The 22,146-nt window shown below is 37.9% G+C and overlaps 1 protein-coding gene across 4 annotated transcripts in view; it reads left to right on the top strand.

The window, feature by feature from the left end:
• The first annotated feature begins 1,102 nt into the window (after positions 1-1,102).
• The window catches only part of SFSWAP (splicing factor SWAP), a 35,929-nt gene continuing 14,885 nt past the window's right edge, over positions 1,103-22,146 (top strand). The window contains exons 1-13 of one of the 4 annotated variants that reach the window (XM_085075347.1): positions 1,103-1,529; positions 3,973-4,142; positions 4,666-4,803; positions 6,250-6,335; positions 9,146-9,371; positions 9,756-9,922; positions 10,772-10,907; positions 12,749-12,986; positions 13,204-13,335; positions 13,700-13,793; positions 16,094-16,271; positions 18,191-18,424; positions 19,953-20,143. In XM_085075347.1, coding sequence (XP_084931473.1) covers positions 1,276-1,529; positions 3,973-4,142; positions 4,666-4,803; positions 6,250-6,335; positions 9,146-9,371; positions 9,756-9,922; positions 10,772-10,907; positions 12,749-12,986; positions 13,204-13,335; positions 13,700-13,793; positions 16,094-16,271; positions 18,191-18,424; positions 19,953-20,143 — 2,244 coding nt within the window. In that variant the 5' untranslated portion in view covers positions 1,103-1,275. Of the gene's footprint in view, positions 4,143-4,665; positions 4,804-6,249; positions 6,336-9,145; positions 9,372-9,755; positions 9,923-10,771; positions 10,908-12,748; positions 12,987-13,203; positions 13,336-13,699; positions 13,794-16,093; positions 16,272-18,190; positions 18,425-19,952; positions 20,144-22,146 lie in introns of all 4 variants that reach the window. The other 3 variants (XM_085075348.1, XM_085075350.1, XM_085075349.1) reach the window with 3 other exon arrangements.

The raw sequence follows: 22,146 nt of genomic DNA, 5'->3' as shown, positions 1-22,146 counted from the left end.
TGGAATGATTCTCTCTGCACACCCGGGCTATGTGTGGAAGAGACGATTTCTGTGGTACATCCTGGCCAGAACAACATCCTGGCCAGATAATAAAGTAATGCCTTGACTCTCTAACATTAAAAATGTTGTTGGAGGGTTTTTCTTTCTCCCGCAGATTCGGTGACATTGACATTAAACTACCAGCATTAAAAGCAAACCAAGATCACCACCCAGTTTAGCTCCCACCACGGGAGGTTTAAGAGCTCCTCTGATGTCTCTTACTTGTGAATCCTTTCAATGTGTTATCTTAAATGAGTCATCTTTGGTAAAGCATTTAAAAGTTAAGTGGAAACAAAAATAAAATCTTAAAAAAATACTCTTCAGAACAGAGAATTACAGAACATTTAAGAAGCTAATAAACAACATAAACTACTGGTAGTCCATTTTTTTCCTCCAGGAATGATTAGTAGTCTCCCCAGCCAGTATCTTTAGTATTTATTTTCACACAGAAGTGCAGTACTGATTCCTCTAAAGCACAGAGACGGCCAGGAGTGCTTAAGCATAGTTTGAGAGAGAAGTCTCAAGAAAGCAGTGGATGCTGACAAACACATTAACTTCATTTGCAAAAAAACCCCAAATTGTCAGAGCCATGAAGTTTGCAAATAAGCTCTTTCCTAGCTTCTGTGTTAATAATTTTACCATATAAAATGACAGTCTTTAAAAATCTGTATTTCCCTGCACTGCATTGAGGCACCTCAGCTTGCCCTGGACGCTCCAATGGAGCGTGGCGGACACCGGGATACGCCCGTCCACGTCTCACTTTTGTTTTTAAGCTGCTCGGCCTCATTTCGGCCGAGAAAGACCGAGAAGAGCCTACCGCACACACCGCTCTCCGCCCCACCTCAGGCGGCCCCTCAGAGCGCCCGCCGGCCGCTCCACCCTCCCAGTGTTCCGCACTTTCGTCACAGCCGGGCCCGTGTCCCCACTTCCGCCGCCGGGCCTCAGCCGTTGTCACCGAAAGCATAGTGTCCTCGCTGGTAACGCGGAGTCGTGTTGTCCTCGGGTTTAACTCTCGGGCTGCCGGAACTTGATGCGAATCAGCAGTTGCCAAAAGCCAGCGGGTCCCTGTCCCTGCGCCACCAGCGGAACCGGAAAGGTCGCCATTTTGTTTCGGGTGATGGCGGCTGTGGTGCTCTGGGGCCAGGGGCTTTAGCGCGGGCCCGGCCGTGCGGGGACTCGCTGCTCGGACAGTCGGTGCTCCTGCTAGCTGCCTCTGCCTCGCTGCGCCCCCCGGTGATGTACGGAGGGGTCGGAGGGTCTCGACGGACTGCAGAAGAAGCAGGCCCGCCGCCCCTAATGTTGTTGTCAGGCGGGGGAGCGGTGCCCGGGCCCCCTGGAGGAGGTGGAGGTGGAGGCGGGAATAGCCGTGTGGAGCTGCTGGTGTTCGGCTATGCCTGCAAGCTGTTTCGGGATGATGAGAAGGCTCAGTACCAGGAGCAGGGGCGACACCTTATTCCTTGGATGGGAGACCCCAAGATCATGATCGATAGGTCGGTGTAACACAACCCCCAGACTGTGCTGCGAGATCTCCTGTCATAGCCTCTTTCTGTTCCCCCCCTTGTGCTGTGGGCAATGAGGGCGGGGGATGAGCAGAGGGCTCGCTCTGGTAGGCGCGTCGGGACCTTCCGTGGCGGGGCTGGAGGCAGCTCCTCCCGGCACAGCACTCCGAGGATTCTCTGGAAACGCTGCAGGACCCCCCCGTCTGCGGGAATTTGATGTTTCCCGCTCTGGCAGCATTGGGAGGTTCTCCTCCTGGCAGTCAGTATGTGATGGGTCTTAGTGTTCCACTTGTCAGGGCAGGGTCGGCAAGGTGGAGAGTGGGGACGATCTGTTCCTTTTCAGTGCAAACCACACACATCGTTTTTTCTCACTTGGAATGCAAGGGAGCCTGACTGCGTGGGAGTACTTATTAGGCACATTGTATGTTCTGTGAGAACGGAGCAGTGTGGGCAGTGGAAAGGTGTTTATCCACCTTAAAGGAAATGTGATTTCCTATTTCTCCTACATAATCCGGCTGCCGGCTGTTGATGGGACACCCCAAAAGCAGTTCTTGGACAAACTACTTGTTCTTGTGCCGTGATTTGCTGTATGGACAGAATGGAGTTGATTTGGGGTGCTTGCTTTTTAAATTTTATGTCAGGGCTGTCTTCCTTTGGTTGTTGTGCAACAGGTCCAGGTTCACGACCAGAGAGAGTAATAGAATCTGCTTTGATGTTCCTTTTGGTCTCTTGAGTTGTTTTAGTACTGCAGGATGTGATTTAAAAATAAATTCATTCAGAAAGAGTTTTCTGAATATTTTGCTGCAAAGAGGGAATTTAGGAGGTCAGGCTGGTTATGTGTGAGTGGAGCATGGAAAGAATAATTTCAGAGTTGTGGCTGACCCTGAAAACCTCAGTGGAAAAGATGAAATGGATTTGGTTTGAAAAGGGTTACATGACATATAGATAGTTGTTTCCTCAGTTTCATCACTGCTTTGGTGCTAGACAAGATTTTCTTATTTTGTCTTAAGAGCTGTATTTGCCTTGGAAAAATGTCAGTAAGGGAAGGTCTTTTGATCTCCTTCTATAAGACTGGAGAAAAAAGAAATGCCCTTGCACAGTTTTGGTGCTTACTCCATTAATGATGGTTATCATTGAAATAAATTTGTTAAATTGGAATAGACATGAAGGCAGGACAAAACAGCCATAAATGTTTGTAGCTGTGTTTCATTTCTCACTTACACAACAGTGGAAGTGTTGTGTTGCACATTTCTAATCCAAGTCATTTCTGTGATTGATCTCATTTGTAGGTAGAGTCTGTTTCTGGGATGCTGTGCAGCAGAGCCCCATTCACAGGTGTTACAGAAATTGTAGGGAGCAAACACTAAGTATGTGCATGTCTGTACACACATACTGAAATACCCAATAACGTACATTTGTGAGTTAAGGCAGCTTGCAATTGCTAATCTTGTAAGTGCCATTGGAAGCTTAGATTCCTTTTATCTCCAGCAGCAGGAAGTCTTCATTTTCACCATTTTGAGAAAGCACATTGCTATGAGAAGACTTGGGTTCAAGTTTGCCTGTGGACAGAGCTTGATTAACCAGACCTATGTTTCATTTGCTTTTTGCTATAAGAATATTTACTTTCTTTGTTTTTGGTCTAGCAAGTTGGCACAAGTCAAGAGTTGTGTATGGGAAGACACCTCAGCGGAGTCGAGTTTACTGTTGCTTTACTTTTCAATCAGTTTCTCTTACTGATGCATAAACATTATCCCAATGCAGTGCTTTTCCTACAAATAAAGTGATTTCTTATGAGAAGGGAACTGTACGTCATTGATCTTTGCCGATTTTGCGGTGAACCTCCTTAAATTGCATGTTTATGTTACTGTTCCTATGTATGTGTGTCTCTCTATCACATAACCCAGAACTTATTTCCTCAGCCAAATGGCTAGGGGCCGAGCCTAGCCATGATTTTACCTCCAATGGACGCAAGTTTCTATGGTGAAGATTTCTCCTGAGAGTTCGGGACTAGCAGAAAGAAGCGAGGAAATTTCGACCGTTTGGTTCTTACGGATAGGTATTTATGTACTCGGGTTTGTGTGAATGTAAGCTATTTGACTTTCCAGAAAAACATATTTTGCAAGTGACATTGATTGGTTGGTTGAAGCACGTACGGTAAGAGCTGTTAAGGAAATGGATCCCACTTAAACTATTAAAGGATACCTTTGCCTTTAATTGTAATAATTTATTAGTTTCTTTGAAAGGAATTTAGACTATTAAACAAATTTTCGATAGTTGGTGACAAATGATTAGCAAAATTAATAGTAGCTTCTAAAAGGGAGTATGCATTAACATATAAGTACTTTTTTTTTCATTTTTATTGGGTAAGTATTTAAGTAGTCGCATAAACCCAAGCCCTAAGTTCTTTGCATTGACCAGCTGTTTCATCCTGCAGGTATGATGGGCGTGGTCACCTGCATGACCTTTCTGAATATGATGCTGAATATTCCACCTGGAACAGAGATTATCAATTGTCCGAAGAGGAGGCTAGAATAGAAGCCCTCTGTGATGAAGAGAGGTATTTAGCCTTGCATACGGACTTGCTTGAGGAGGAGGCAAGGCAAGGTATTGCTCAAGGAATAACATGGTTATTAGAAAAGCACGTTTAAATAAATTATAATGAGATTAAATTTACTCCTAATTTTATACTCTCTTTTTCTGATGTTATCTTGACAGTACCCAGTGGATTCGAAAAGCGGGAGTCTTTGCATATGTGAGAGGACCTCAGCATAGTTTAACTGTAGATCCACACAGAAATTGCCCAGATTCTGAGGGCAGACTGGGATTTCAGACCCCCCCACAATAAACATGTTCTGCTTCATTTTTAGTGTCGTATAAATGAAATTCTGTGCTTTTATATGCATAATTGCATTAGAATTTCTTCATCCACAGCCTGTATCTCTCCAAGAAGAAATAAATGGTCAGCGTGGGTACATGCTGTGTTTTTCTGTCAGTTTTTAATGAAAGCTAAAATGATCAGGTGAAAACTTCTTATTTAAAACCTGAAGTAAGAAATACTAACTTTTTTTTAGATAATAAATCAGCTTCTGAATGTGTTCTAATGTTTGTAATTGCATTTTTGTTCAAGAGGAGGAATATAAAAGACTGAGTGAAGCTCTGGCAGAGGATGGTACCTATAATGCAGTGGGATTCCGTTATGGCAGTGATTATTATGACCCTTCAGAGCCCACTGAAGAGGAGGAGCATCAGCCTGCAAAACAAAGAGGTAAGGTGTAAAAATAACAAGGCTTAATTGAGAGGGAGGACATAGCATTGCTCTGTCTTGCAGTTGATATATGTGTCATTAAAATGCAATTAAAAATTCTGAAAGCATTTCGTCAGTCTTTATGAGACTCTGTTACTGAGTTTTTGCAAACTTTGTTCTTGGTGAGCTTAACTGTTTTCCGCTATGGCACGCTCAGTACTGCAGTAGTCAGGGAATTCAATTCTGCTGTCTTCCAGATTCTTATTCAGAAAAAAATAATAATTCCGTACATGGCTGTCTGCTAATATTGTGTTTCTTAGTCAAGATGGCAAATATAATTGTAAGAATAGAGTAGTAATTAAGAATGTATATTTTTAAGTTTAGATTTTTTCATCTTAATTATTATAAATGAGTTGATCTTCAACATAGGGTGCCCTGCTCCATGACCTAAAAAATATGGAATTAAGTTGTCATATTCCCATTTATAATTACAGTAACTTTGTGTTTTTATCACACATTCTTAAGGAAGGTTTCAAATGTTCTTCAGCTGTGTCTAAGTAAAGTGAGGATCGTTTAATTAATGATGGGTTGTCTAACTATATCTTGGTGGGTTACTGTAGTATGAGTTGTGCTTTATTTCCCCCAAGGTGTGTGCTGCAATGCAAGGTCATTTTAGGTGCTAAAGCTTATTTAGTGGTTTTGCTGTGTCTGAGATTGTGTAAGGGCAGTCAGTGTCTGTGCTACTTGCACTGTACAAAGGGTTTTTCCTTTTTTGTAGTGAAGCAGAATTGCATTGTGTCGTCTGGGATTTAGTTCATTTGTTTTAGGCTCTATAAGCAAATATGTTAGCTGGAGCTGCTGCCAAAAGAAACAGTCTATTTTACTTTGTCTGCTGCTCCTTCCTTCTTTCTTTGCTGCTAAAATTTCTCTGTGCCTTTGTGGAGTTAAATTATTTGAATTCATTAAAAGAAAACCTAAAACCCAATCCACCAGAAAGCAACCAAACAAGTGAGCTCCCCTTATTGCATGATTTGTCTGCAGTAATCACTGTGACATCTCATGCGTGATGAGGCTGTTCTGCTGTGTCCACAACTCCTGTGGTCAGATGTTCCTTCACTTGGTGCCATCTAATCTGTTCGGGAAAAAGGGGAATACAAATCCTCTTAAGGCTAGTAGAATAGGTAATACTAAAAGTTACTTTGAAAAGTAAACTTCACTTCAATTATTATAAAAATCTGTAAAGCAAAATATTTTCAGAGGAGCGTTTCTGCTATATCAAATAATGGAATATAATACCAATTATTCTTTATAACCATATTTAAATATCTTCAGTGCAAATGCTGTTTATGTAGTTGCATTTGATGAATTCCTTGATGGCACATCCTTTTAGATATACTTTTTTTTTTAAATATTTGGGGACTTTGATATGTTTTTTTCTGTAGTACTTTATTCTGTCATTTATTGTAGAAACAGCTCAGACAGAAAATACAGAAGAAAATGAAGAACCTTTTGTTGCCCCTCCAGGACTGAATGTACCTTCTGATGTGGAACTGGTATGTGTACATTTAATGCAGCCTGCACTTCTGCCAGCTTTTGAGGAGTTTATGGTGCACTGTTTGGTGATTGGGATGGAGTTTTTTTTGATAAACATTAGAGTAATGCATTTTAAATTATTCTAAAATAGTAGCTTAATTTTGAATGTTCTTCCTGGAATTCTTGAGTTCTGTGAACATCCTTGAATCTTCTTTTTCACACTGAAATGATTGCTATGGCTATGCTAAGTGCATTCAGTATCACTTGTGATATTGTTTTAGATAATGGAGAGAAAAGGCAGTTGTTCTTGGAATGGATACTTCCTGATTGTAAGGTTCAATATTCCAAACATAAAGGACCATTAAACCAAAAGTTTGCTTCTGTTCAGGAGTTCTTTTCTGGAGTCTTTTCAACTGAGTCCCAGTCTGAAGGCGATATAGGAATTGATCAAGTGTAAAAGCTGTATATAAAACTAGCATATTCAAGGAGTAAAACTGTAATTTATCTCTAGCGAAGTCTGAAATAAGTTGGAAGTATTAGCATGTAGAAGCCCTCTCCTTCTTGTGATGTTGCTAGACTTTGCTACAATGTGTTCTGTAGACTTAATTGAAGATAGTGTATTTTCCTGAAGGGAGCTGAACAGACACGTACTTGAGTACAGGTCTAATTATAAGGGTATTCAATTTATTTCAAGTTTCATAAAAGATGCTGGAAAATAAGATTACTGTAGTCATGAAAGTGTCACTTTATATGCGGCTTCAACTGGCCACACATATTTTGTCAAGTTATCTCAACTTGATAACCTTGGCCAGTAAAGATTCAGAACACACTGTTAGAATAAGCAGTAGTGAACACAGAGTATGTGTGTAACTGTTTTTCTACGTATTTAGCTTTTAATTAAAACATTGTTAGTTTTCAGAGAAAGGTGTAATTTGCACTTGGATACTGTTTCCAAAAAGTAACTGCTGGCGAAAAATCATAGTTTTAGACAGCTGCTTGTTTAGAGTTCAGTTCTAAAACTTAAGATATATTTCTTATGTATATTGCAAAATGCAGTGTGGGGCTTACTGATGTAATTTCTAAGTCAGTTGTTGAACTCCAGTATATTCACATGAACAGAAAGCAAATGTAGGTTAATTTGGTTTTGATTAAAAAAAAAAACCAACAAATATCAACATGTCTAGACAGCAGCTCTGAAAACAATATGTACTTAACCTTGGATTGGGAATTGTGAGAATTTTTTTTGTAAGCCTTGATTTGTTGTTGCAGTTCTATTCAAGTCATTCTGCTTTACCATGGAAGTTATTTATTCTGTTAAAATTTAAGAAATTTGAGAATCAGCTTGCTAACATGGGGACTTTCCTCCCAGCCTGCAAGGTGCAGTTCAATAAAGACAGATATTTTATATCTCCTGTAATGCAGATCAATGCAAAGTGCAAATATTTGATGAAGACAAGGCAGGCAGCACTACTGCAAAAAAAAAAAAAAAGTTCAGAACTATGGAATGTTCAGTGTATGGCAGCTCCAACTGCAGCAGAAATGTCATTTTGGAACTGAGAATAGAAGAGATGTGATAAGCAGGCCGAAGGTCTTCCACTGCTTAAAACTGTGATTATGGGCAAAGATCACTGTTCTTCTGACCGGTTCACTTTAAGAAGTCCGTGGATGCTATGGAAGTGGGATGTTAGAAGAGCTTACCAGTTAATAGCTTGTGAGGAGAGATAGAAACAGAAAAACTTGATATATGATGTGAAACTGATAATGCACAAAATGTTATCAGTTTGTTAAGAACCTTATTGCCTCTAATTAAAATAATCTTTGCTGAGGCTTTAGAGTGACAAATAAAACTTAAAACAACTTGTTAATTTCTGTATTGAACATGTCCTGGTAAAAGATCCAGTGGCCTGAAAACAATTTTTAAAATTGGGCTGTTTGATAATATTCAGACTTTTTTTCCCTATGTGAAACACCACTGTCTCAAGTGCTTCTAATCTTCTGAAAAATATTTTTTGAGGTTTTCAGCATAGCTGTGTATCTATGCAGTAAAAATGCAAAGCTAAACCAAATCATTAATGTGACACTTCAGTCTTTATAGATGCACAGAGTATATGTTTTTACAGTTTACTGAGCACAAGACAGAACAGCTGAGTATGAAATCAAAAACAGTGAATAATGAAGTTCATTCATTCTTTAACTGTACTCTTGTTCTCTCCACATCATGGGTTTGATATCACACTTCTCTGTAGGGATTTCAGGGGTGAAAATGCAGGGATGCTTCTTCACTTTATTAATTTTATCTTTTGCTTTGTTACTCAAGTGTTCAGCGGCTCATCAAGGGAATGTTACAGTGCATGGGAACTGTGGTTTGTGTGTTGGTTTTGAGAGACAGCATGTTCTTTCCAAGCAAATGCAAAGTTACAAATTTCTAGTTAGGCAACAATATTTGCAGATGCAGAGATAACAGAATTAAGGACAGCTTTTGGGAAGGAAGCCATACATGTTGAGTCTTCAGAGCTCCTTGAGGTATTGTAACACTGAGGTCGTCCGGGATCTGTTGCCCCCTTCAGTTTGGTGGTCAGTGTAGAAACAGCTGTGCTGGTAGAAGAAGAGGATCTTCCGAAAGGAACTGAATGAGCAGCTGAGGAAGATTGGGATGGTTTTGGTTGGGTTTTAGTGCTGATGTGCTTTACTAGTTGTGATTATGAAACTTGACTTGCTAAAGAATGCTGAGAAGAGCAGGGAGCTACTGTTCTTTCCAATTCCCTTTGGAGTTCTAACACACTGTACAAGCTGCTTATGAAAATGCAAACGTGTTATTTTACTCCCACAGCCACCAACAGCAAAAATGCATGCGATCATTGAGCGAACTGCAAACTTTGTGTGCAAGCAGGGAGCCCAGTTTGAGATCATGCTGAAAGCCAAGCAAGCACGCAACTCCCAGTTTGACTTTCTGCGGTTCGATCACTACCTCAATCCCTACTACAAGTTCATCCAGAAGGCCATGAAAGAGGGACGCTATGCGGCTCCTTCAGAAAGTAAAGCTGACGAGAAAAAACGTGAGTTTGTTGCTTGGCAGATGGTGGCTTCAGGGTGGGAATCCCTGAAACAGACACTGGTCTTTTTGTTAAAATAGCTCATCTTTCTGGGGTTCCCCTGCAGCTGAGATTGATGCAATGATTCAAAGTTTTGCTTAAATTGGAGATTTTTTTTAAAAAATAGTTTTGGGAAACTTTAAGCTCTGGGAGCTGCTATGATTGTGGAGGTTTTAGAAAGAATCATGTAGCTCAAGTCCATCAGAAGGTTGGTCTGTGCATTTAGGGTTTAGTTTTATTGATGTCTGGCAATATCTTGGATCTATGTTTTTGTGACTCAGCTGATTTATATAAATGATGCTTTCTTAAGAATTCATGCTTGTCCTGTATCATCTTTCTCTCCCAAAGCAAATTCACAGCAAACCCAAATAAAATTCAGACATTGCTTTTATTTAGACTCTAGAGTCAAATCTGAGGAAGATGATGATGATGATGATGATGACAATGATGGAAATTATCTTCATCCAAGTCTTTTTGCATCTAAAAAATGCAGTAGGCTGGAAGAGCTCATGAAGGTACTTGACACTATTAAAATTACTTTTTTATCCTGTAAAACACCTGATTCATGGACACGAAAATTGTAGTATGCAAGTGCTCGGGTCTTTCACTGACAAAGGTCCAGGCTTCTTTTCAGAGTGTAATTTAAGTCTGTTGTGGTAAACTTTTGAGTTATAATTTCTCTCGTACATGAATTGATACTTTTCCATTTCTAAGGAATTATATATCTATTTCTGATGCCCTCTGGTATTGAGGGCATCACTCAAGGATTTATCCTACAGAACCTGTATTGAAGCAGGAGAGATTAAGGTATTTAATGCCTTCTGTATAAAAGCTGATGAGACAATTTTTTTCTTTTTAGATTTTAGAGGATAAAATGTTGACGTGAAAGAACAGTTCCAGCAAATAATATTCCACCAGAATGTATTACTTGTTAAATGTGAATTTTGCTAGACGTGTTAGCTGCTTTTATTTGAGACTGGGCAGTGATGGAATAATAGGAATGACAGATGTTTGTATGTATTTGAGGCTTTCAGAGGAATGGCTGTGGCACTGTCTGATATTTAGACAAGGCAGGTTCTGTGCCTTATTCTAGCCGTGGCAGTTATTGGTTAACAGTAATAACCACTTTTTTTTTATGTCATTCATTTCTGCTTACATGAAAATGGTTTTTGTCTTGTTTTTCACTAATTTTCAAAGATGTTGATTCTAATGCGAGGGCTACAAAAACAGTAACTTAGTGTTTGCACAGAATTATTGATGTCTATTAACATAGATAAATTTGCTTTCCCAATATGTTGATGCTATTCTTCTTTAAATATGTACTTCCAATTTTGATCTGTTTTCTTTTCCCAAATTGTTTTCAGCCTTTGAAGGTAGTAGACCCTGATCACCCCCTTGCAGCACTGGTGCGCAAAGCACAATCAGATAATAGTTCGTCTACACCACAGTCAACAGACGGGGCAGCTGTGCAGACATCACAGGCAGAATATTCCTCTGATTGTAAGTGCTTTGTGAGCAGGCAGCTTTTGGTGTGTTTTGTTGAATTTTGTGTGGATGCTGGTGGGAAGAGAATATGTTGGCTTCATGCTTGATCCTTTGTATTTATTCTTGTTCAGTCTCCTGAGTCATTGAAGGTCCACTCTGAGTACCTGTTGAATTGCTGCCTAGGAGAACCGGAATGGGGTGGTGCGGGTGGGTAGGGAGGAGGCCAAGTCTGCAGTCCGTGACTAAGGTTACCACAATACCCTTATTATTATATTACTTTGTTCCTGCAAATTTTATAAATTCTGAAATTCAAAAAGGTAAAGTCAAACGTAAATGAGTTTATGTGCCACTTAATTATTTTCAACTTTAAGAATTCTGGAAGTCCTTGATTCCTTAAATACAGAAACGCGATTTACCCTTTCATTTATGGGACTTTCCATGTAACACTACTGAGATATAAGAAAATTTGTAGTGAAGCCTTCACTACAGTAGGGTTTCATATTATACATTTGTAGGTAATGAGTAATACATTTGTAGGTAATGAGTAGTGTCACTTCAAGGTGGTGCTGATTGAGTTCTTGATTTTTTTAGTAGTGTTGCTGCAGATAACCATAGTAATCTGAATTGATTTTTATGCATTATAGGTTCAGAACCCCCAAAGGATTACAGGTGTTGTCAGAGTGTAATATGTGGAGAGAAATATGCATGGTAGTAATTTGTATTTAAAACTGTACAGTGAGGGAATCTTAATAAAACTGAAATAAGATTTCTGTGAAGAAATTGAAACTCACTGGTTATTTCAAGAAAGACTAAAATCAGAATAAGTATCTCCATAGAATCGAGCTAGTCTGGTTTTAATTTCTTTCATGTCAGGCTTGAACCTGAACATATGTGATGGAAACTGGGAGACTCTAATTTAGTAACAAAACAAGTTCAGTTTGCAACTCCTCTCCCTGCTTTTAAAACTTAACAGAACTTTATTCTGTTCTCATTACAGACAACTTATTCTTTGAAGAAAGTAAATAGTGCCACACAGGAATGTTTATGAAACTTTTAAGAGGATAATTCATTATAATTTAATGCATTGATTAAACCTTGCTTCCAGAAATGCAAACTCTTAATGTAATTAATTTGGAATATTTTGCATTAATATTTTCTGTTTATACATAGTCTTTCTGCAGAAAACATTTAGATTTACAAGAAGTATCCACCATATAAATGTATTAAGATAATTAAAACATTATGAAATACTGTCCATAAAGAAAGATAGAAAGCCATTATAAGCCTTTGCACTCTCAATAAATATTTAGAATCAGAGAAGCCTTGAGTGTGGAAAACTTTTTCAAATACATTGTTTATTATGTTGCTGTTGAATTGCAAAACCTGCCTACTTTTTGAGGTTTAAGTAAGTAGGTGTGTGTCTATCTATAGTGATTCTAGTGATTTAAATTGCTAATGCTAGTTTTGAATATATGCACATTTCTTTCTTAATGGAAACATGGTTTTAACTGAGTTAAATTGCCAGAGACGAATTAGATTAGGAGGCATGATTTCATAATGGGTCATTTTTAAATACGCTTGCTCTAGTTCACTTCTTTATTCACACCTGTGACCTTCAGTACTTTTGCATTCTGTCTCTTAATCTACGTATTTCTTACTCATCCTAAATCTATTAATATGAGCCTTCATTTTTTGCTTTGGATTTCTTGGGTTTTTTTACACAAGAGATGAGATGCCATTTCCTAGTGTGTTTTATGAATCTGGGTTCTCCATGTGTTTTTCCTGATGCAATAATGTATTTCCTTGGGTGGTTTTCTTCTAATTAGAACATGGTTCTTACCTGTGTCTTTTTGTAGCAACTGTGGCAGCCATGTATTACAGCTACTACATGCTCCCTGATGGAACCTATTGCCTGGCTCCTCCACCTCCGGGAATCGATGTTGCTGCTTACTACAATGCCCTGCCTGCTGGGGTGACTGTGTCCAGCGCTACAGGTGTAGCAACGGTTCCTCCCCCTCCTGGTACCACACCTCCACCTCCCCCGGACACAAGCGACAGCACCAGTGGGTTGGCTTCTACCACAACATCTACAAGGTACCACAGACAGATTTGCTTGTTGGCTGAGGGGGTCTCATTCCTGCACTTTAGTAATGAGTGTTTAGTACAGGTTCTGTTACTGAATCAAGCTATTTTAACTGCGTAATGAACTCAGAGAACAAACCTCTATGTGCTTTTTTTTAATTGTTAAAGTAGGAGTCTGAAAGATTTTTGTGTTCTGTTTATAAAAACCATTTACTCTTGATGTTTTCAGCACAATTGCTCCAGTGGTTGCCATTATACCTCCGCCTCCAGATATCCAACCTGTCATTGACAAGCTAGCTGAGTATGTTGCCAGGAATGGTGTAAAATTTGAAACCAGTGTTCGTGCCAAGAATGATCTCAGGTAAGAGAAAATGCTATTTAAACTGCTATTTCAAAAGTTGAGGTGTAATTTAATATCTTAAAAAATTAAAGGACATGCAGCTTTTGAGAGGAGACAAACTATTTGTATGTTTGATTGAAATTTAGGGACCTACTGAAAGGCAGTGGCAAGGCATTATTGCCCAAATTATCAAAACAACTTGACCTGTTAAAAATGCCTCTTGTAAGCATGCTCTGAGTGTGTATCCTCTGAAGTTTAGGCATAAGTAAGAGTGCTCCCAAACATCAAATAACATTCCATTTGCTAAAGAAAATTAGATGACGAGGGATTGTTAATATTAACTACGTTCATGTGCATTTTCACATAATCAGTTTTCTTCTAACAGGTTTGAGTTCCTGCAACCATGGCATCAGTATAATGCTTATTATGAATTCAAAAAACAGTTCTTCCTTCAAAAAGAGAGTGGTGACAACTGCCAGGTACATGTGTATTCATATATACTTCTATTAAAAATTCAGTAGAAGTGAGAAAAAGAGTTATCAGTTGTGTTACCATGAGACATTTTAAAAATGGAATGCTGAATTAGGGAGAAATTGATCAGCAAAGGATGTGAATGCTTTTTTTTTGGTTTGTTTTTTGTGGGTTTTGGTTTTTTGGTTTTTTTGGTTTTTGTTTTGTTGTGTTTTGTTTTTTTTTAGTTTTGTATGGCATTTAAGTAAGGATCTGTGAGGTGGTGTGATATCTAATTCATGCTTTTTCCTATATGCCACTCCACTGTGGTTGTAATATAGAATGACAACCTGAAAATCTTCTGGATTTCTATATGAGGGAATATGTGCTTTGTGGAGGTTTAGAGCTTTGTAGGATTGTGATTAGTGTTCTGCTGTCAGAAAGGTTAGGTATGGCTTTTAACACCCATACTTTCCCATATGCCTCGTGGTTCTTTGTACAATAGTAGCACAGAGGCTGGAGTAGCTTTCTGTCGTGCTTTTTCTAAGGGAAGTTTTGTTAGAGTCTGGTCATGGCTGCAGCAATACTGGAGCTTCAGAATCTCACAGCGGTTTCCTATTAGCTTTGCTTCTTCTAGCCTGTGTTATTAGAAGATGGTAGCCAGACTTGGCATCCATGTTTTTTTATTCTCATGTTAGCTAATTAGTTTGTTCTCTTACTGAAAAGAAAATTGCAAATAATATCAGAACTACATTATCTGATGTTAACTTTTCATGGGAAAGAGCTATTTTTTTTTTAGGCCCTATGTCATTTGTCATCTCAAGGCTTAGATTGGGGAGCCTTAAACTGAAGAAGGTAGGCCTGTGGGTAAACTCCTCGGAATTGCTTTGTGGAAAATGAAGAAATTCAATACTGGTTGCTGTTTGAAAGACTTGTGTCTGATGTTTTGTTTTAATAGTGAAAAAATGTTTTGAAAACACTGTTTTTAAAGATAAGGTATCGTAAATATGATGTTACTCAGCTGATAAATTACAAGCAAAATTGTCCTGTGCCACAATGCCAACTGTTGTTCTAGAATGTCTTATTTGCCAACCAGTGGGTTGAATTCATAATACTCACTTAATTAATAAGGACTTGTTAACATACATTTTTGGGGAAATTGTACACTAACCAAAGCATAATAGTAAAGGGTCCATTTTAAGTGTTCAAATGAGTACAGCTAAAAAGGAACTTAAACCAGTTTAATTCCCTTGAGGTCAAGTGTAGCAATGCGTATTTTTGTCCTGCATGGCTTTGTAGATAATGCCATTCTCTTCAATTTTTTTAAATAATAATTTCGATATTATCTTTATGCTCTAGTAATATATGTATCAACAACTAATGCAATTGATGCTTTTCCTTTTGGCCATTAAAATTAATAAGAAACTCTACTACTGGCTTCAGTAAATACAGGATGAAATGCTTGATTTTTTTGTGCTTTTCCCTTTCAAGGACTTTCAGAAATCACTTGTGTTGGTCAGGGTATGGCTGCAGGGAAGATCTGCTCAATGCCTCAATTTCAGCATTTTGTATGCTTAACAACAGCCAGTGAAATGCAACCAAACTCCTAATTGAAAGAGGCATATTTCAATGTTGTATTACTTTATGTTATCACACGACTCACTGTGTAAATATTTTGAATGTTCTATAATAATCCTTCTTGAAATTTTTATACTGTGAGTTTAGAGATTGTCCTGAATGATTCATTCTTTTAATGGTAGAACCAGTAATTCTTTGCTTCCTTGAAAATCTCAGCACATATGTATTGTATCAAAAAACATTGCTAGGCCCAATGTTCTTCAGCAGAATGTTGGTACAAATCAAACATTAACCTGTATTGATTCCTGTAAAATCTGATTCTGCAAAAAAGTTACGTGCAATTGTACATGAGGGAAAACATATCATAAACTTTCGTTCTGTCCCTGGGAATTGACTTTAATGGATTTAGTTCAAGACCCTGGAGATCAAGACCTAAATGAATATACGAAAGAAGTACATGCTTTTAGGGTCTAATTTAAAAAATATGATTTTAAAGCAGTTTTTAGCAAAAGCGTATCAGCTGAAGAACATTTTCTGTGCTGTAAAATAACAACATGTTCTTACTGTAGGCCTGTGGGTTTACATGGGGCAGAATTATGGTCATGAGTGCTCAGTGTTATAAAATTAGCTGTTGTGTGATTAGCTGATAATGTGATTTTTGAAATGGCTGACAAAATTGCAGCTCCACAGACATTGCACTAATGATTTTATAACTACCCTGTTAGTAATTGTGCTCATTTCTTTTGAAAAGGGAGTATCTTCCTCTGAAGATGTTCCAGCAGACAGTGCCAGTGATGCACCGAGTGAGACTCACTTTGCAGATGAACATGCACCTGAAGATTCATCTGAGCCAAGTGCTAGGGGAGGTCCAGGAACTAAAAAAGATGTTCCTCCTCCTAAAGCTGTCAGTGATGGTAAACTGGTGAAAGGTATAGTAACATAATTTACTGGGCATGAAAATATTTGATAATATATACATCCAGAAAAAAAGAAGGCAGGGGAAAGTAGGGAAGAGAATTTCATAATGCTAAAAATACGTTTTCACTGAAAGAATCAAAAAAGGACCGAAAAAAGTTATTTGATTGCGTTCACATTTCTTTCTTATCAGACTATCAGGTATTTATGGTCTGCCACAATAAATTGTTTTGCTTCACTTTTTAGCAAAGTTGAAGGCTTTCATCACTGACCCCAGTAAAATATTATTTTTGTCAATTTTAAACTTGACAGTTACAAGCTTTGTGCAAGAGAGAAGCATTAGCTCTGAAAAGAAGCAGTGTTTTTTTTGAAAGGATATATATGGAAGAAGTACCATAGGCTTGTTGCTCATTCTTCCTGAGTTGGACATTAGTCATGCTGGAAGGAAAGTCCCCTTTCGTGTCTAAATGGAATCTTTCTACTCTTGCAGTCGTAGCAGGAGTGAGACAGAATGGGAAGATCTCTCTAGAAGGCACTCTGACAAAGGCAGCTAGCACACTATTAGTGTCCTGAGTTGGAGTAATGATTGTTTATATCTGGGAACTGATTTCTTGGTCTCTTGGGAAAACATAGGTTAAAAATTCTTATTTTCAATAAAAACTAAAAATGTACATATTTTAACTAGACCTGAAAGACACAGAAAAAAAAATTAAGCAGAAAAATCACTGTTTAACTGGTTTGCCATGGATGGAAACTGCTTTCCTGCCGCCTCAGTGGCTTACTTAATTATTGATAAGTTTATCTACCCACTGTGGTCCCTTGGAATTCTCTCATCCTGCTTCTCACTACAATCTCTTTTCCTCCACAATCAGCAAACACCGGGCTCTTTGCTGTGGTTGTCTGACTGTCCAGACTGCAATTTCTTCTCTGGGCAGCCTGAGTAGCTTCCCTGGGGAAGAATGGTTTTCCCTGCCTTCAAAAATGCCCTATTAAGAGATGCAATGTATGCCAAGAAATTATTCCTGTTGTTCTGCTATGAATAAATGGCAAACTAGAGCTACTTTAATAGTAGCAATCTGCTCAAATTTACATGATGGAATATAACCAGTGAGTCATTCCATGACAATCTAGTTCCTATAAACTTATGTTAATTTCCTTTAATATGGTACAAATCCCACTTTATTGTAACCTAAATACAGTAGCTGTCTGCAAGACAGACATTATACCTATACTAGATTTTTCTTCTGCCTCTGAGGAAGTAAAATCCCATTTTAGGATTTGTTCTATCAAATGAAAAAGTTGAAAAATCACTATTATCTCTTCTCTTGGAATTCAGGAGATCTTTGTTTCTGAGCATATTTTCTTACCCCAGGATTACCAGAATCAAAGGTTATATTTTTATAAACCTTGGTATGTAATTTAATTACCCTATTTACATTTCCGTAATTGCAGTCTTATAGGATATATATGCAAATGGCATCCTGAGGAAGATAAGTATTGCAGCAGACCATATGGTACTAGGTAGTGAGAAATACCATTTTTATTCTTAAAAGTTTCATTTTGGATAAATAGGTTGGAGATTAATGCTGGGGTATTTTTTGTTTTGGTTTTTTGGTTGGTTTTTTTTGGTTTTTTGTTTGTTTGTTTGCTTAGTTTTGGTTTTTTGTTTGTTTGGGTTTTTGTTTTGGGTTATTCTGGGGTTTTGTGAGTTTTTTGAGATCTTTACACAGCAAGTGAAATTTCCAACATTTGTTTAAAAACACAGAAAAAAGTATTGTGTTGTCATTCTCACCAAAATAGTTAGCATAATAGGACGATGCAAGTTCCTTTTTTGTGTGGTGTAGTCTGCAGGAGTAACAGGGAAAGCCAGGAAATTGAACCTACCTTCTGCTGTAGTCTAATGGCATGTAAAATCTTACCCATTCATTCACAGCATCCTTTGCTCCAATAAGCTTTGCAATCAAGGCCAAAGAAAACGACCTTCTTCCTTTGGAGAAAAACCGTGTTAAATTAGATGATGACAGTGATGAGGAGGAGGAGGAGGGAAAGGAAGGCCAAGAGAATGTTAGTTGTGCTTCAAACCATACTGCAGCAGTTACCACTCCTTGTACTGCTCCTGAAGAGAAAAAGCCTCAACTTACACAGGAAGAGTTGGAAGCTAAACAAGGTATTCCATGTGGTGCTGAAAACAAAATGAAGGATTGAGTCCTTCACGCAAATGGCAAAACTGTCATGTGAATAAGTGTGACATTTTAGGTGTTTTGAACCTTTTCAGTGTCATGTTAACAGGAATCAGAATTTTTTTTCACAGTTTCCTCCTGTTTTTTAAGAACGAAATCTTTATTGGTTGCTCAGATAAAATCAAACTTATAACACATTGGGGTGGTTGAGTGCTTTGCCCTAATGCCTGATCTTCCTGAATTTTATTTTGGTTTTCCATTACAACCTTGTAGTAAAACACTGACTTTCCAGATTCCAGATCGCATTAACAGAGCCCAGCAGAATCATACCTGTTTCTCATTTTCTTCAGAGAGCCATGAATTGCTTCAAGCTATTTTTCATTTATATAGCACTCCCATATAGACTAATATTGCCTTGTTGATGTTTAGTTGCTCTTATAATGTAATGCCACTAAATCTTCGTGTGGGTTTTTCCTGTTACTGTGTTAATGTGCATAAGGGCAGAAGGGCATGCTGTGAATTTGAATGAAATGGTGTTTTAAAAGAATCCAATTTCACCCATTCTTCCCCAGGGCTGTTTCACAGCAGAGTGTATTTATTACAGTGGATATTCTGACAGTATTTACCAGCTTAAAAACTCAGTATTTCTCACAACTATGAGTATGCCACAGGAATTTAATTTTTCGTTTTCAAAATGGTGGTTTTTTACTTCTAAGTAGCAGTTCCTTTTTAAACCACAGTAGCACAAAGTATGCTATGGCATTACATGTGTAAAGTAAATACGAAATATTTTGTGTGATAATAAAAATGAAGTGTAAAACACACTTAGAAAAAATGGTGTGTTGAAAAACCTGTGCAATGGAACAAAAAATCCAGTTGTTTTGTACATATACAGAACACAAAATTGGAAGTTTAAGATTGAAAACATTACACAAATAACGCTTAGGTGCGTATTTAAATCAATTGGCTTACTCTCTTCATGTAATCACATACCAAATTCTGTTGGTTGTAGCAATGATGAAACAATTTCTGAAAATTTCTGTAGCAGCTCTTTCTGTAAACATGAACATGTATTTAAATAGGGATGGAAACTGTGAAGATCAGATCAGTGGAAAGAGCAAACTGGAGAGTTTGCATCACTTCAAGTCTTACAAGAAAAAGCTTCTGGATTTACAGAGCTACTTTCTTTAAATAGCTTTTATAAATAGAAAAGGACAAGTATCCTGAATAATCAGGATTGGATTTTCATGTCATTTTAAACTGGAAGTTTTTACTTCACCTGTACTGCTTTTCATCAAGCAAATGATATATCTATGAATTAAGATGATTGGAATTTCTAAATTTCAAGCTTGTATGTCCTTATCGTGTCATTGAATTGGCTGTATTGGAAAGGCTTGAAAATGGCTGGAGGGGCTGTTTGCTTGTTTGTGATGGGGCTGTGTGTTTGTTTTAAGGAAGCCTGAGTTCCCCGAAGCATGACTTACTCTAAACTTAATGCTTAATTGTCTTTCTTAGCAAAGCAGAAACTAGAGGATAGATTAGCAGCTGCAGCAAGGGAGAAGCTTGCACAGGCCTCCAAAGAATCAAAGGAGAAGCAGCTACAAGCAGAGCGCAAAAGGAAAGCTGCCTTGTTCTTGCAGACCCTGAAAAACCCTCTGGCAGAGGCAGAAACTGAGAAAATTGAAGAGAATTCATTCACTAGTGAGGTAAGCGAAAAATAAATTTCTCTTTCCCATAAAGCTGGCAGAAAACTTACCTCTAGAATGTGAGTCTGACAGTGGGTTATGAACTTGACTGAAGAGATAAAAGCTTTTCTAAATGGGGAGAAATTTCAATTTTAAACACTGTTAATCTTTTTCAGTTGTCTTTCATATGTCTCTCATCTGTTATTAAAGAGCTGGTAGAAGAAGTAGGCTGCACAGTTCCCAGGTCAGTTAGCCGGGTACAGAAAGGAAAAGGAGCTTCACATTTTAACTCTCTACTGGTGATCCAGCTGTTGGAGTGTTCACCTTGCAAGAGTATTGGGATAGCAGTTGTGATATTTACTTATTCAATGTGTATATTGATGGTTTTGCTGCACATTAGGAATACAAATATTGTTGGGAAGCAGAATCTCAAGTTTCCTGGGTTTGGAATTATACTGCTTCCAGAGAACCCAGTAAAATCACTTGTGGTTGCACTAATCAAGCAAAACGTCATCTCTGGATACTGAAGGAAGATGCTAGATATTGATTGCGACAGACTGTATACAAGAAAGAATGACGTGGCTTTCCACTGTTTCCTTTCCCTCAAAAAGAATTCCTGTACCTAGCACGTAATTCATTGCACAGTTCTTGATTTTTCCAAATAAGTCATGGATTACCCCTCAAAGCACTTTCAAGAGAATGGTTAAAAGAGACATACTTGCAGTTTAGGTGATCTATATCAGCAGAGAGTAGCAGATATGTGAATTAAGTGTGGTCACATCCCAAAAGAGATCCTCTTTGGGTTTCTCCTTGCTACTGCTAACAAATTTTCCCTGACACAAGTGTTCAGTACTTCTTTTCAGTTATATATTGAAGAGTGAATGCAAAGAGACAATGACAATGCAAAACTCCCCACATTAGCAGTTCTACTCTCTTTCTCAAGGGAATTTATCAAGGACACAGATATTTCTAAACTAAGGTTCTTTTGATATTTTTCTTTAAGAAAATGCCTGAAATAATCAGTGACAGCTCAGAAGAGCAGATTAATGTTCTTGCAGACGTCTGAACTTACTAAAGTTCAGATGCTGAACTTGCTATTGGACATCCCAACCAAAATACCACACCCTATCCCACTTCTCAGTAAACTGATTTTCTAGAAACTTTTTTTTCTTCCTCAGAACTACAGTTTCAGAGAAGGCATCTATTTTTTTTTCTTATACAAACAATTACAGTGTATTTGAGAATTTTAAAGTAACTAGTTTCACTGTTTCTTAACAACAGAAATGGTTTGGGGGTGCTTTCATTATAAAAGGGTTTATTGAGAATTTCAAATGTATATTTAAATGTTTCCTGATGTGACCTTGCTTTTTAAAAATAAAATTGGCTATTTTATTGGGAGTGCTTGCACTGTTTTAATGAACAATCTAAAATGCCACAATATCTTTGAAAGTAATATTCCTGCTAAGTGTGGTTTGCTTAGTGACACATTTATATAGATGTATGTATGCATATAGACTTTTGCGGATAAAACCCTGTTTTGAAACATGAATACTTTCCAAGCTGTCATTCCCTTTGCCATATTTGAAAAAGCTTCCATTTCCATTCATTCCAAATAATCTGTCTTTCTCTCTCCTTGCCTGCTTTGCCTATTTGTAATAGCCCATTTGCTGTCAAGAAATTGTATTGGAGAAAGATGAGTGGAATCATATTGCAGATTTTTTTAACCTCTATTTTACATATCTTGAGAACCCAATGTGCTGCTTTGCGATGTCTAACTCAGCTTGGAAATAAATATGTAGCACTGGTTTGTTTTTTTCTTCAAGCTTTTCCAGTCACGTTTCAGAAACAGAAAGATGCATTTAAAAACACTGATTACAAAAGTACCAGGAGATAACTACAGTGGCTGTAATAGAAAGAAAGTATGTTAAAAAGTTGAGAGAAAGATGTGTAAAATTAGTTTTGTAGTTTGGTCAGTGGAACTAATTGGGGTAATTAGAAAACAAAGAATGAAATTAAATATTTGT

Source organism: Lichenostomus cassidix, chromosome 15, assembly GCF_008360975.1.
Source record: "Lichenostomus cassidix isolate B80296 chromosome 15, HeHo_3.0, whole genome shotgun sequence".
Taxonomy (NCBI): Eukaryota; Metazoa; Chordata; class Aves; order Passeriformes; family Meliphagidae; genus Lichenostomus; species Lichenostomus cassidix.
The sequence above is the reverse complement of the archived record's forward strand: the minus strand, read 5'-3'. Positions and strand labels throughout refer to the sequence as shown.